Source organism: Uloborus diversus, chromosome 3 (genome assembly GCF_026930045.1).
Source record: "Uloborus diversus isolate 005 chromosome 3, Udiv.v.3.1, whole genome shotgun sequence".
NCBI lineage: Eukaryota > Metazoa > Arthropoda > Arachnida > Araneae > Uloboridae > Uloborus > Uloborus diversus.
In genome coordinates this window covers 67,710,025-67,726,669 of record NC_072733.1, presented here as the reverse complement: position 1 = coordinate 67,726,669, position 16,645 = coordinate 67,710,025, and the positions used below count along the sequence as shown (strand labels likewise).

The window sequence follows — 16,645 nt, the reverse complement described above, 5'->3', positions numbered from 1 at the left end:
AGATAAATCGAAAAAAGTCAATTTTTTGAAGAAAATTATATATGTTAGGCCACTTGTGTGCTGGACACCTAAATATTTTTTAATTTGGATAAATATTTTTGTGGTACATGTGAGGCTACAGGTTCAAAGTTTCTATCAACATGAAATTTCGAACTTCCTCCCCCCCCCCCCGCAAAAAGAAAAAAAAATCGGCCTAGTACACACGGCTGATTTTTACTTTCAGGCGCAAGTCTGTATGGGTTGCCGTTGTTAAAATTAAATGAAACTTGTTTTACTTTTGTTTTGACCTAAAAGAAAAATATAAGAGGGTGTGTGACTTGAAAATCGACTCGCGTTTTTTCTGGGACACCCTACTAGACATACATCAGTGCTCTGCTTTTCTCACTCAATATTAAAGCTTATTTAAATGGTTAAAAATGCTTGAGAAGTGAAAACTTACTATTTGGCGCTGTCATTCAACTGATATTCGTTGGATCTACCGTAGCATCTGAGCACCCCCTTATCAGCCCACAGTCGTTTCATTGCACTAGTAAGCTCTTTAGAAAAGGTTTCTGTTTCTTCCATTCGTGAAACAATTTCATGTACCACTTTAGCATCAGCCTGTAAAAAAATCGAAACATTATGAAAAATGTATGAACAGGGCTTCTGCTTCACTTGAGCCGTAGAATTGTTCTCCATATATCTCTAACTTGTAGATTAATTAAAAAAAAGAGGCTATATTCTTAGCGAGTTCCATTATCCTGCGAACTAAATTACAAGAAAATACATGGAAAATAAAGCCTGTTTCGTTGATAAGAATGTTATGTTTTAAAGAGAAAAGACAAATGTAGCCTCCGTGACTCTGGGGTAGAAGCTTCGATTCGAACGCGTGGGTTCAATTCTCACCGGATACCTGGGTGTTATATCCAGTCTTTGTGTTGTAAATCTCATGTAGGCTTGCCAGACATCGCGGTTTTCAGCCGAAATCCCGGTGTCCCGGCCGGTTTGCTTCGCATCCCGGTAAATGATAAATTTGATTATAGATGACCAAAATAATAATAATAATAAATAAATAAATAACTGTAAAGGATTATTTAGGATAATTACTTTGTCATTTCTAACATTGACATGTGAAATTAATATTGGATATGCTTGTGAAATTTTTTACAAGGTTAAAACACGAAAAGACTTTTTAAAAAAACTCCTATCCAACGAAAAGTACATGTACATTATGTTCAAATTTTTATTCATCTTTCAAAAGTGACTTTAATAATACCATGTAAGAAACAAAATGTTTAAATTTATCTGCTTGTGGCATTTATTATCACCCCTGGTTTTGGTTCATGATTAGTAACCATTTATTCATAGCATTGAGAATGAACTACTCTAAAAACCAGCCAAAGGTGTGTTCCCTTTTGAATACCCGTGACACTGAGGAGGAGGGGGAGGGGGTGCAGTCTAGTGTCTCGGTTGAACATTTTAAAAAATCTGGCAAGCCGACTTATGTGTAGATAAAAAAGACCAACCTCTAAAGGTAGTGGCACCCCATATCTTCATGCATGTTGAATAATAACTGTAAACATGATAACAACGATAAAAGAAAAATGTTAGAAATGACTTTGTTCTTAGCTTTTTATCTCTTTTTAAGTTTTAATATTCTAGTGTATTAGTATTATTATTTTTAGTTAATGGTTTTCGAAAAGGTCTTTTTGTTCCCTAAAATTTACTTGTGTGTAGAACTCTAAAGATTTCTATTGTGCTGAAGACATATTACTGAAATAGTTTTACTACATAAATACTGGTAGATAAACATTTTATATTGCAACAATTTTGATTAATTTTCACATTAGTGGGACCTGATAATGAACTTTCATAATACAAAATGTACACTGTAGAGATAAGCACATTGTCGTTCATTTCTTTGAAAATAATAATAATAATAATGCGCAAACGAGAAACCTGCACTTATGTGCGAGCAATTACACACACACCACATATATATAAATAGTTTCTTTTAGTCGTCATCCTAAAGTTATTGTAATAATAACAAGCAGGACCCGATTAACCTCTGAAGTTAGGGGAAGCTAAGTCTCATTTCAGGGCCCCCCACCTTTTGTTTTCAGTATATTTTCTAAAAATTCTACGCACATTGAAACTAAACTCACTAATGCTATAGATATTATTTCAAAAAACGGCCAAGCAGACTTCCAATTAAAGTTTATCCCCCCCCCCCCCGGCATATTAAACTTTTGTACATTACATATTTTTGTACTCCCATTCGCAACAGATAAGGGTGGTTAGTTGTTTTAGATTTATTAGTTTATAAAATGTATCAAGCGTGGTAAAAGTATATTGTAGCACGTTGTTGCAAATTCCACAGATAAAAATAGCTTGCTACCATGTTTTATGAACTGTGTTCCTCGCTTTTTAAAATTCTTCCAAAATTTTTATTTAGCTAGCTCTAATGTTTGAATACTTTTAAAAAATACATTCAAAAGCAGAAACTGAAATTTTTAAGTTATTTTTGGGCCCCCTATTAATTTTGAGGGGAAGCTCAAGCTTTCTGAGCCTTTTGGGTGATCAGGCCCTGATAACAAGGGCCGGAGAATTTTTAGAAATCTTATCAATCACGGATGTTTTGAACTAGGAACCCAACCTCATGCAAGGAAAAAAAATATCCATGATCTTATTCACAAGGGGGGAAAAAAACGAGGCTGATTGTAAAAAAAATTAGAAGTTGTTACTGACAGATCGAAGGTACAAATGCATCGCTATTGGTACAAATGCATTATTAGAACCATGATTGTGATAATTTAGAAAAACCTACTCTTGTGCCCACACCAAAGAATATCCCCAAAAACGAAAGTTTTGGAAGAAAAATATATTTTAAACAAAACGAATACTCAAAGCAATATTTCTTTTCCATACAAATGCTGTATTTTCTCAAAATATGAATAGTAAGAGGAATTGAGACGTAATTTTTATAAAATTAAGAATATTCTAATTCTCATATATAATAGCGAATGATCGAGTAACGCTGCAGACGTCATCCACAATGAAACTCGTTCCACGGTATGATAATTTGATACAGTGAAACCTGTGTAAGTTGATCACTTGCGGGGCGGTACTTTAGTGTTCAACTTAAACAGGTAGTAAACTTACAAAGTGTTTGTTACAAGATTCTCAACCAAATTTGGTGTATATTGGTGGTCAAGATAGACAGGTGAACAACTTACAAGGGTGGTCAACTTTACAGGTTTTACTGTAATATTTTTTGGTGATGTTTGACATGCAGTGCAGTGAAACGATTTATTTTGACGAGGTTAAACTGGATCCGGTAATTTAACTGTTTTATTGGTAAGACCCATTTTAGGAGAATGAAGAAACGAAAAAGGGGTCAACAATGAACGCTATCTACTAGAGTTTAGGATTATTCCACCGGAGTTAGGGTTAAAATTTCAACTATCAAAATACACCAAACTGGCAATGGTTTCGTTCAAAAGTAGAAGCAATTTCCACCCGTCATACCTTGACGGGTGATTTTCTAGTTACTTTATAAAAGTCAAAAAGTTCGGAAATTTTTCTAAAGAAAATGACCCGATACCATTTAAATCATAATAGAATAAAAGCGCTCTAAACTCTTGTGAAAAATGCTCTGTAATGAGAAAAATAGTTCAAAATCCGTTCAAAAAGAAGCAAAAAAATCTAAAATGCATATTTCATCAGAACCAATTACACATAGTGCAGAGTCTTCGCACTTATGTATTTTATCATGTATATTACGACCTTCAAAATATTCTTCTTCATCGGCTCCACAGACTTAAAAGATCCTTCTATAATATATCTCTCCACTACACTCTATTCTCCTTTATGACAAAATATTAATAACAGACTTAGATATTTGAATAGCAAATCTGAATGTTGGTTTACTTCTGTTTGTGATATCTCCTATTTATACGATTTTCTTTTAATAATCCGTACCGGTTAGATTCCACTATTTTAGTTTTATGCCTCCGAATACAGCGGCTACGATTTATATCTGAATGTAGCTGAATTTATGTGCCTTAAAAAAACAAACTTAATTAAAAATAAACTCGCCAGAGTAGAAAAATCACTTGCCTGTGTCAAGTAAATAATGTGATTCTCATTTTATTAAATTTAGGATTAGATATGATTCGCCAACATTATTCATTGGGGCAAAAAACTAATTAATAAATAAATAGATAAATAAAGAAAAAGAAAAAAAAAAAGCTTTTCAAATGCGAGAAATTTTTATTTGAAGGTTTTGAACGAAAAAAAGATGGTTTGGTTTATTCAGCCGTTTTTCCTTTTGGTTTAACGGTTTTATGTTTCTCTAGTACTTACGATTTGATATGTACTTACGATTTGACTGTCACATCGTAACAAGCGCTTCAGTTGTCGTTTTACTCGCGGAAAATTTTTTCAGGAAACGAATAAAAATAGCAAGTCAAGCACTTACCTGTCTCGCACCATTTTCGAAAGGAATCCCCAAGTTCGGCATGGCACGAAGTATAGCAACAATGGACTGTATAGTGTTACTGTATACTACTGGTTTATACTGCCTAAAATCATCTTGGGTAAACCCGCTATCGTGAATTATTCTGAAATGCAAAAGTATGGGAAAATAAATTTACGGCGCATTATATACCAAATTGTTATCATTGATAAATATGCTTCTTTTTTACAAGTGTGCAATCCTGTTTAAAAAATTATTGAAAAGTTGGATTTTGCATTATATTTCTGAGTGTTTTAAAGTTTCAGTTCAATTAATAGGAAAATTAATCAAACATTGATATAAAAAAAGAGTACGTCCAAATCTAAACGGTCCAACTTTTCTTTCTACCAACATAATTTTTCTAACAGCAACTAAATTTCTCTCTTGTTTGGCTTAGTCTGCAAATTATTTCAAACGTAACTTTTTAACAGTTTTCAGTTTTCTTGAAACAAAATATGACTTTTATGTAAAAAAAAAAAAAATACTAGTTTTCATGAAAATGATATCAAATTTATTCTTTTAAACTGAAGGGTGTTATGTATTTTTTAAATTCAAACCGTAAGTGAGTTTTGTATCAGGAACAATTTAAAGTGACAGTCGCCTATTGGATCAAGCTCGATACAGGGACGCCCTGAATCTAAGCTTTGGGGGGGGGGGGGGGGGGGATTCTCAGTTTTACTAAAGAAATTCCGAATTTTACCGAATGATTAAAGTACATGTGTATATTAATTACACTGAACGGCACGAAAAGTGCTTCTGCCATTATTCCTGCTGATTCTTATGTAAAATGACCTTCTGAATCCAAATATGAGCATCAATTTCCCCCATCACCCATCACATTTTGGAAATAGTTCTCCCCTATTTTTTCATTTTCGACAACTTCATAGACATTATTTTGATTTGGAAGGGAAGGGAGCGTTATACCATTAAAATTCCTCGGAGGAGTTAGACAGGTTAAAAGGCTCAAAGACTCAAAGGTTTGTAGCAAGGATGGAGACTTCAGAAGTATAATGCTTTCATATATTTTTCAAACAATCAAAAGCGATTTTTTTCTTCTTTTTGTCACTTATTTTTCGGCGTATTAGCAGAGCATAGCCCCCCATCTTAAAATATGTTCACGTTGTAGGAAAAAAAAATAAAGAGGCGTCTTATGTTGCATTCGAGTCGCAACTCAGATCTTGTGCAAAGAAACTTTCCTATTTATTCAAGTTACATTCACAAATTTATTCAATATAAAATAATGAAAATTAGAGAGTTTACAATATAGGATTAATATATATTTATATTACTGATTTTCTTGTTGAGTTTTCATATTCAATTCTTGTAATATGATGCTGCTAATATATATATATATATATATATTCCTATTCCCTATTCCTATTCAGAGTCACAACTGACTACAACTGTATTTATGTCGAGGACTGCATACTAAGTGCCTTGCCTCCTTTATTTTATATACCGATAGATGGCAGCACCATCTATCGGATCGAACAGTTATTGAGAATTTAGAACTCGTCCAGGAGCTAATAGCTACCTGGTGCTAGCACCCCCAGAGGTATCGTTTCACTTGGAGGACATTGAGACCACGAGCATATTTAACGTCGCCCAGTCCCCGTTAATGACGACGGTGGGTCTTCGACCATCGAGGTTCGAACTCAGGACCCTCCGGCCCCGAATCCAACACTCTACCGATCGGGCTACCACGGCCATATATATATATATATATATATATATATATATATATATATATATATATATATATATATATATATATATATATATATATATATATATATATATATATATATATATTTATTTTTTTTTTTCAATTACAGTTTTCCACTATGAACATATTACTTATTAATTTTTATTTTTTTGTCACTGTTGGTTTTAAAATATGTTCCCTCATTGGCAATTTTTGATATAAGTTTTACGTTCTTTCAGGAAAATTTTTTTGTTGGATATCACTTTTCAAAATACTGTAAGGAAATTTGAAAGGAAAAAGGGTTCAAAATAGCTCTTCAAATTTTATTTTAATTTTATTACCTAGCAGCATATTATTACAAGAACTGAATATGAATACTCAACACAAAATCAAAATTATCAATATATATTATTGCTATATTATAAACACTTGATTGATCCGGAGTATCCGTTTTTACGTAAAATTATACATATACGAAATGTAGATTAAGATTATAGTGTCTGACATACTATTAATATTTTACTGCAATAAAAGCAACGAAAAAAAAAATAAAGATGATAAACTGAAAGAAAAATTAGAAGATTGGGACTCAGATGCATACCGCGTAATATACGCAATTTCATACGTGTTTTAAAAGTTAAAAGCTCAACTTAATCAACTTCATGTTTCTGGAGTAATCTTGGCGTAGTATTAAAGGAAATTAATTGGGAAAAAATAGCCTATTCCGCTTTTCTATGAAAGAGCGATTTTAGGTATTTTTTTTTTCTTAGTAAGCGAAATAAATCTAATGAAATATTTCATGCATTCATGGATTTCTTTTTTCGGTTTTCCTTCAGTAAAAAACTACATTTGCTTCTAATTCATTCCCTGTCATAATGTAAAAACTTCCCATTCTTAATGCCTTGCGAGGACAGATGAGATTTTTCCTCCTGTATGTATCCGGAAGTGCTGGGAAATAAGTTTGTAAATTACAGTTTCAAACAAAGAGGGACCGTATCAAAGTTACATTCTCTTTTTTATCGCACAGAAATTTTGCTAAAATAAATACCATAGAATCATATATTTGAATCTTTTTTCAATGGAAACAGTGCTCAATTGATGCAGAGTTTAGCAACGAAGGTCTGTACATTTAGGGCTATCATGTTCTCAGGGTCACCTCACTTTATTTGAAATGTATTAAGCTCTTAATTTTACTATGCAATGTGACTTAACACCATAGATTTTTAAATAGAATAGATGTGCCTTCTCCCGACTTCTCTCCTCAGAGCGCGCGCCAACATCCCCCGTTGGACATCACGTGATCAAGGGACACCCCGCACAAGAAACTGTTTCCCTTATCAAAGAGACTCACTTTGCGCTGCGATCATTTGCACAATTAAGGGAAATTAAAGCATTTGACCCATGGGTTAAATGCTTTAAGCATGGGTTAAATTAAAGAATTTAACCCATTATTAAAGAAAAAGGGAACACTCTGTCCCTCACGTAACACCTCATATTTTTCACTAAAAGTAATAATTAAAAAAGGTAACATTTTTTTGATATTAAGAAATCGCAAATGTATTTGTTGTACTTTTGCAAAAAATGTTCTTTATTACCTTTTTAAGTTATTACTTTTAATGAAATGCGGGTCAAAATGACAGCTTTTTCATGGAATAGTCCATTAAATATTTTCCCATCATAACTTTTGAAGCAGGCGCACAAGCTATTTAAACTTTTTTTCAAGTGCTCTAAATACTGAGTAGAAATAGACGTGTTCAAAAATCTTAAACAAAAATTGACCTTGTAAATTTTTTTTTATTTCAATCAAATTTTTCAAATACAGATAAATAGTTTCAAAGCGTACTTTTCCCCACAACTTTTGAAGCCAGTGCAGCAATTTAACATAAAACCCTATCTAAAACCATAAACTACAATTAGAAATACAAATGTAAATAGTATCGAATATCAATTAACTCAATTAAATAATATTCTAATATTCGCATGCGTTTCGCACCAACACTACATTAGCCAAACAAATAACTTTGGTTTGTTCCTAATTTTTAAGCAACTTCAGTGTTTTTTTTTTTTAAGTACTCAGAAAATAAATTCATTTGCAATTATAAACTACATGAATGGTCATTTGACTTCCGCCCCCTCCCCAATTTTTCTTTTCTTTTTTTTTCGTTCCATATAATATGATAATTTTGACAATTTAAACTCGAGGGTGAAGAAAACTAGTGATTATTGTAAATTAACAATATTAATTTTGTTACTTTCCTGCTTATTGGTCTTTGTGAATTATTTTCATTGTTTGAATTGACTGCGCGAAACATTCTAACGCTTAAATATTTAGTAACGATTGATTTCATAAACTTGTTAACGAGAAAATCTGCTGCTTCTGTTTCCAACATATGCTTATTTAAACTTAGAAAAACGGAATTCGAAATTTTTCTCATAACTCTTGTGGTCTCATGAGTAACATTATATTTTTGTGTTTTACTCTCAAAACTTTTTCACATTCTCTCTCAGTTGTTCTTCACGAATGTACATATTTCAATGGCTGCAATCTTGCAATAAGTTATCATACTTGAATGTGTCCCAAAATTCTTAAATTTTATTAGGCCTATTTTTTGGTTTGTTGTAGTTGAGACTGCGTTGCAGTCGTCGCAGTTCACAACAGAGTGCACTTGCCAGACAAAAAATCCAGCGTAGTCAGAAACATCATTAATATACTGCGTCATGTTAATTGAGATGATTTCTGAATTTTCCAAATCGTCGTCAAAGGAATCGGAAGAAAAGGCTTTCTTTCAAAGCATTTTTGTTACGCTTCAAATTTAATCTTAGCATTTGAAGGTTGTCAAAATGAGCGCAATTTGAAGAACTGGAATCGATCAAGGCCTCGACTGGGATCGATCAAGGCCTATCTATCCCTTTTGAAGATCTGTGGTCATGACCCCCCCCCTGACCCCTCCCCCTTTTGTATCCGTCATTGCTCCAGAGCATATTTATGATCAAAAGCGACTCTTTAAAAATTTCCGTATGAATGAATAATCTTTTTTTCGCACTTCGAAATTGTCCGACGGTTATTGTTGAATCCCCCCTCACAACCTGATCGCACTGAAAAAAAGTTTCAAGGTGATCCTGAGTAAGCTTATAAGTCATTACGCAGTTTAGAACTGGAATTCGGGCACCTACATACTTTTCATATGTTCCCAGCACACTTTTCATAGAAATTAGGGAACCTAAAAATCCAGTTTTTCGCGGACATACTATAACTAATTTTCCATCGTTAGTTTTTAGTGATTTAATATAATGCTCGGCATATACAGTAAATTGTTTAAAATATTCTAAATTTCGATTCTGCATGGGGACTTTTTTTTTTTTGCCTTTAGCAGAAAGAAAGATTTCTGCTACTCACTATGTCTTTATTTTTTAATAAAATTGGCACTAGCATTGCATTCATCAAACCCTCTTTCGCTAGAAAATCTCAGATTCACACATATAGAGATTTCTCACATAAGTATAATGAAAATCTTCAGACAATCCTAGACTTTTAATGACGCTTCGCATTGTTAGATCACTGCTGCCCGAGAAGAGGGAGACACGATGTCCCTTGATCACGTTATTCTCGGAAGAATCATGATGACCCCACTTTCTCCGGGCGAAATACGCTGCGCTGTAGGAGAAAGGTCTATCTATCCCTTTTTAAGATCTATGCTTAACACGCCAAAAACTATTTTTGCAGCTATTTTAAAATCCCAGGAAAGAAAGTTGTGGCAAGTTATAAGAGAAAAACATTATTATAAAGTCTAAAGTAGACTTCTGCAGCTTATCTCTTTCCATTTTGTGTAGAGTTAAGTTAAAAACTTCTCATTAAATTTTAGAAAAAAATTTGTTTGACACATTAGATACTAAGGAAGGTTTTAAGTAAGTCTCTCCCGCCTCACATGCTAATTTCCAGTAGAAGACATTTTCAAAGCTCTGACGTAATCAACAATGAAACTCGCGCCATAGCATGCGTGACGGCATTATTTCATTGTTGAAGCACCAAAAATTCAGTAAGTTATTTATAATTTAATAATATTTTTGGCAATGTTTGACATGCAGGAAAGTGCTTTATTTTGACAAGGCTGAACTGAGTCCGGTAACTTAACTGTTTTATATGTGTAAGACTAGTTTTAGGAGAATGAAGAAACGAAAAAGTGATCAACAATGAATGCTATCTACTGAAGCTTAGTGTTAATCAACTGGAGTTAGGGTTAAAATTTCAACTATCAAACTATCGCTAAACAGGCAATTGCTTCGTTCAAATGTAGAAGCAATTTTCACCCGTCATACCTTGACGGGCGATTTTTCTAGTGACTTGATAATAAGCCAAGTTGCTCTTAGTTTTGTATTGAATGTTATAGATGATATGATTAATGTGTGATACATAGGTGATTTATTACTGTTAATTGTTCAGTAAGTTACGAAGATTCTTTAGTTCACACTAGTTTTATACATTATTTTATAAGCAACGTAAGTGTAAAATAATAAAATGGCATCAAGGTAAAACCACCAGTGGCTGACACTGCACTAGTAGTTGATGCTTTTGAAGGAAAAATAAATTAGCAATAGTAACATAGGAAATAGAATCAACAACGATTAAGCCAAAAAAGAAAAAAAAAAGAAAAATTAATTTGAATTTTTGGTATCTTGAATTCAAATTATGTTTTTCGCAATCACGAGCGTGTGTGTATGAATGCGCATGTGTCTTTCGTAGGCGCATGTGTGTGGGTGCTCGTGTGTGTGTGTGCGTGTGTGTGTGTGTGTGTGTATGAATGGATGTGTGTACGTGTTGTGTATGCAGTGCTGTGTGTGTAGGCGTTCGTGTGTGTGTGTGTATGTAGGCATATGTGTCTGTGTGCAGGCATGAGTGTGTGTATGTGAATGTAGGAGTGTGTGTTTGTGTCTGTGCGCAGGCATGAGTGTGTGTATGTGTGTGTATGCGTGTGTGTGTATGATATGGACGCAACCTGGAGACGGTTTTCGCAAGAGGAGCAGCATCGTGAGACCGGTCGACACGACGGTGGTGCTGGTAGAGGGTGCTGGTGGGAAAATGAAATCATAGGAATTCAAAACAGTCAAATGAGTACAATAAGCAATCGTGGTTGTTCAAAAAAAAAAAAAAAAAAAGTAAGTACTGATGATTTAAACACTAATTTAGGATTTTGTAATTTTTGTTCAGTTTTATAAATTTTGTTCTTAGTTTTTTTTTTTTCTTTATGAGTGTCAACTACTAGTTTGAGCGTCAACCACTGATGGTTTTTCCTCACGCTTTGGTCAAAAATAATCAATTGTTCTATTACTCAGAGCACTTGATTTGTTCTGCCGAAAATGTTGATGATTATGTACATTTCTTGTATTGATGTTGTATAAAATTGATTAAGAGTCTTTACTTACTTTAATTCGAGCACATTTCGTCCAGTTAAAGGTGCGACTGATACATCAAAAAAATTAAAATGGACCGATAAAATTACTCATGCATACATGCATTGCTCTTCAAACAACTTCCAGTTGTACTAAAGAACATTTCTTTCTCTCTCTCTCTTTTTTTTTTTTTGAGAATTGAAGCATGCACCAATGTCAAGTTTTGGTTAAATAAGCATGCACACTTGAATAATACAAACCGAAAACTCCTAATTATGATTCACTATGAAAATAGGCGTTAATATATATTCAAATGATGAAAGTTCTTATTAAAAATTTGAATAAATTATTAAAAATTCAGTATTTGGGAAAAAGTGATGAATATTGCTTTTTAAAAATAATAACTGTTATCAAACTAAATCTAAAATGGTTTTTGCTGATTTCTTCTATCGTTCCAGCTAGCTATGTTATCTTTTGATGTGAATCAAAGCATATGTAGTTAAAGCTGGAACTTGAATTGCATAGTTGATTTTATTTGAGTAGCTATCGGAATAAGATTAACTGCATTACGTTACAGTGAAATTCCACAGCGGATTCTACACTGGTTTTAAAATTCTACTAGACGGCATCGCCATCATTTTAGAGAAGCGACCTTCGCCGACCATCTAATTCGCTATTTGCCCTTAAATTTTCGATGAAAAGGTGTAAATATGGGCACCCTTTTTTGTTTTAAAATTACTTTTAATTCGAAAAATTCTAGATTTTTGTCTTTCATTAAAAATTAAGACAAGTATCCTATATGCGAGAAGGCGGAACAATGATTAATATCAAAGATTTCATTTCAAAAATGGCGATTTACAAAAAGCTTTAAAAACAGCAACACAAAAAATGGGGTGTAAATATGGGTCACCTTCAAAAAAAGTAACCAAAAATAGTTTAAAACAGGATGAAACTATAGAAAATGGTAGCGAATTTAGTTGTTACATGGAAAAAAAAATTACAGAAATCGCAAATATAACTGGCGCTTTCAGCCCCGCACAAGCAAAAGTGTGTCCACATTTGGCAGAATTAAATTGTGTCGAAAGTGGGTCACACATTTCATCCACACTCTTCCCGAGTGGCTTCAAGGAACTTTCCATCCCGAAAGATGCAAGTTGCTTCTCTTGAGAAATAATTTTTGTTGTTTTGAAGAAAAAAAAAAAAAATGGTATATTTATGGGCACTCTTTAAATGGGGGCCCATATTTACAGGCCTCCCTTACATGTAAGGGAACAACGTGCCTGCTTAATGGTGTGCTTTAAAAAGTAGCTTAAGTTCTTCGCTTTCCGGATATCACTGTGAAATTGTTTTTAACTAAACGTAAGAACAGGAAAAAAAAACTATTTCACACATCTCCAAAAAGTTTGCAGTCTAAGAAACACCAATTTGCACAATAACTCAAGCTGCATTCACACAACTTGAAATAATGCTTCCAATCTTCTCTGCTATCTTATATTAGTTAATGGCACCATATACAACCCTCACTTCCGGTCTTCAGTACCCCCTTTAGCCACTAGGGAGGGGTGCCCATATTTACACTTGTGCCCAATTTTACATCTTTTCCTCAATATTTATGTCTTTTTATTCACCTTCTTACAAACAAGCAAATTTAATGAAAGCAAACAAGAAAATATAACGAAATCAAAAGTTACTGCGCCACGTTGTTTTTTTTTTTTTTTTTTTCATATGAAGCAAAAATGAAAATTTCAACAGGCTAAGCAATAGTTTCATGTACAAAAATAAAAATGAAATGAAGAGGAACATTCAATTTTAAAAAAACTTAAAAATAAACTTGATTGTTTTTCTGGTCTGGATCAAAAAATCCGAGCTGTCTTCAGGATCCCATAGAACTGGTTAAACTACAAATAGTAGTTGATACGGGGGACCGTAGAGTGAAAAGTCTCTGGATGTAATGATCAGGCAGTCAGTACATTGCTTGTACGTAATTAAATGTTTCACTATTTAGCTTAAACAACCATATCAAAAACTTGTTGGCGTTGTAAGTAAAATACACTTTTGTTTACATTTTTGATTAATTTCTAAAAAGACATTTTTAGGCACAAACTCTTTTCATTTTCGTTCTTTGAGTTTTGGAATTCAGTTTGAGATTCTAAGAAGTAGCTTTCGCAACTCCTTGATTTCCCTCTTTTCATAAGACGACATGCTCCGGAAGACAAAAAGTTTGACAATCACGTTTACCCATAATGGATAAGCTCCGAGGAGTTCTGTATAAATAATATATGTATGTAATAGGAAGAGAACGGTATTTAGTATTTCTTGAATAACAAAAGGCTGTTCCCCTAAATAACTACGTCCAAAGTCACGTGTCAGACATGAAAGAGAAGTGTTTTTATTTGAGGTTGAGATTGAAATGGAAAATTAATCTTCTAATGGGTTAGTTAAAAATGAAATTTAGAAAAATCATTAGTCATTTTAGAAGTGAATCAAAATGTTCGTATCATAGGTTTGATGGGAGGCATTGTTGAGATCTTGGTTCCTTGAATTAAACACGTTTTTGAGATTTTTTTTGAAGGTTTTATCACAACGAAATTATTAGCTTTATTTTAATTTCACCTTAAAATAAAAAAAATCGAGTCAAAATATAAACCAAATATAATCAAGAATGATCCAAGCCTTTTTAGGATTCTTTTTATTCTTCACTGTATTAACTTTGGAATTTAACCTCCTCCTCCCCTCCTTTAAAGGGAAATTTTCTGTACGTTGATAAAACTGCTTACTTCTAAAATCACAAAACTCATGCCAATGTTTATAATTTTCCTACACAAATTAGTTTCTTGGCAAAAACTTGTTAGGAAATATTTAAAAAATCCGAATTTTTAATTTACAAAAAAAAAAAAAAAAAAAAAACTAGAAATGAGGAATGTGCATGCACGCGTTTCGAAGTAGCAAGGATGTTTAGTGCAAAGAAATGGGGCTCGTGAGTAAGAGGAATAGGTATTTTTAGCAGTTGAGAAGTTATCTAATTTGTGTGCAGTATTACATATAAGAAACCTCTTTTTCAAACAATGACGCAAACACTGGAGTTTTCCAAATTTCGTATGAAAAAAATCCGACGAGTTTTTGAGAATTGTTTCATTTCAGTACATTTTGCTAAATGTACGATAATAATAACATGTGCAACAACAATCTAAACTAGCAGTTGAAACTTCGTTTTTATGTAAAAGATATAACACAGCATGGGGGGGGGGGGGGACTGCAAATTTTTTAATTTGATTTATTGATGTTGCAACGTTTTCTATGTTTCGCATTGTCTACTGTCTTACAGATTATCTACTCTCGTCCAGGCATTTCGAAGATGAAACAATTGCATTAAACCTGGTAATATTTTAAAGACTAAGTGGTATAACTACTTTGCCTATCTACTTTGAATTCTACTGTCCACAAGCAAGGTGAGTTTTAGTTCTTTTGTTTTGATTGTTAATTTGAACTGTTGATTGTCAACTTTGTTATATTTGTATAAATGGTTGTATTATTGATAAGAATTTTCTTGAAATTGAAGACAGAATGACAGTTATAGAATCATTCTTTCATTTTATGCCTGTTTTGCATTGTAAATTCTATCTATGATTAGAACGATTTTTTTTTATGTTACACGGAAACGGTCAAAATATTTTAAATTTTTTTTATAAATTACAGGTACAAACAGGGCCATAACGAGGCTTTTGTTTCGGGAAATGTTTTCTCGAAGACATTTCTCGTGAAATCTACATTGAGCAATTAAATTTTATTTCATTTATATGCTCTATTTATTTTTTGTTACAATAGTTTACTTGAAACAAATTTTAAAGATAATTCTATTTAATGAAGAAAATCCTGTATGCATACTGAATAACTTCCTAGTACTCCTATTAAATAATATATTTTCGATAACTCTAAAGAATAGATGCTCGCCTTCGAATTAATGCTTCTAAAATTCATATTTTTTTGACAAGAATAAAATTATGCTACAGAGTTTGGCGCTTTCAAATTTGAAGTATATCGGTGTTTTTGTTGACATCAGGTTATCTCAAAATATGAAAGAAAACGCTATAATGTTGCGTAAGTGATGTTTGTAATAGCTATGGAATAAATAAATAAATACTGCAAGTTTGCACAATTTTTCAATTACAAAAATTTTGTTTTTTAAATAAAATTGAAAAATAAAAAGACAATAAATGAAAGCGAGATAAAGATTTTTCCAGCAAAAAATTATTATAAAAAGCATTATTTGCAATGATTTTGAAAAATTTCGAAGGTGGTTTAAACCCTAAAAACCTGTCCTTGAATGCGACCCTGGGTACAAAGTATTGATATTTTACTGCACACAGAAAATGGGTGAAAAAAATGATTATATTAGGTAGAAATTGATAAACAAAATTAGAAAGTGTTGGACAGGATTTGTACCCTCCTCTGACCATGTCCTATTGAGAGTACAAAATATGCATGTGTGCTTTCGGTTAAATATTGCATTAGTTCTTTTTAATTCAGGTTTTGAAATTTCAAAATAACTATGAAAAAAAAATGTCCTATGGAAATGAGCAATTTCTATTTTGAGTCAAACTAATTGTTGAGAGAAAGCAAACTATTCCAGTCCGTGACGGACAAATCTGTAATCACAGCATCAATTCCAATTTAACTTTCACTGATAAATTAAAATAAAGGTTTTATTCTCTTTAAAGGAAAAAAAAAATAGATCGATAAATCATTGTGTTTTTGCAAACTAAATGAAAACTATCCAGCAATTGTTATAGTAATTCGTTTCTAATTGCAACTACCGGAAAGAAGTAATTTGAATTGGTTTCCCCCTTCCCTCACTTAAACTAAAGCCTAGGAACTCTGTCCACTCTCTTGAAGCGCATGCGCGACCGGACACTTAAAATATCGATTCTGAAACATAAGAGACGGAGCTTCACATTTCGTTACATGTGTTTTCAAAAAGGTCAAGGAAATGCTATGGTTTAGATTCGTTTGGTTCAATTTCGGATATTTAAAGACCAAAAGTTTGAAAGAAAACAACT

The 16,645-nt window shown here is 32.7% G+C and overlaps 1 protein-coding gene across 1 annotated transcript in view; it reads right to left on the bottom strand.

The window, feature by feature from the left end:
- The window catches only part of LOC129219423 (guanine nucleotide-binding protein G(o) subunit alpha-like), a 162,289-nt gene that overhangs the window by 23,389 nt on the left and 122,255 nt on the right, over positions 1–16,645 (bottom strand). The window contains exons 3-4 of the mRNA XM_054853821.1: positions 4,460–4,601; positions 440–600 (exon numbers count right to left, since the gene is read on the bottom strand). Of these exons, the coding sequence (XP_054709796.1) occupies positions 440–600; positions 4,460–4,601 (303 nt within the window). The remainder of the gene's footprint in view (positions 1–439; positions 601–4,459; positions 4,602–16,645) is intronic.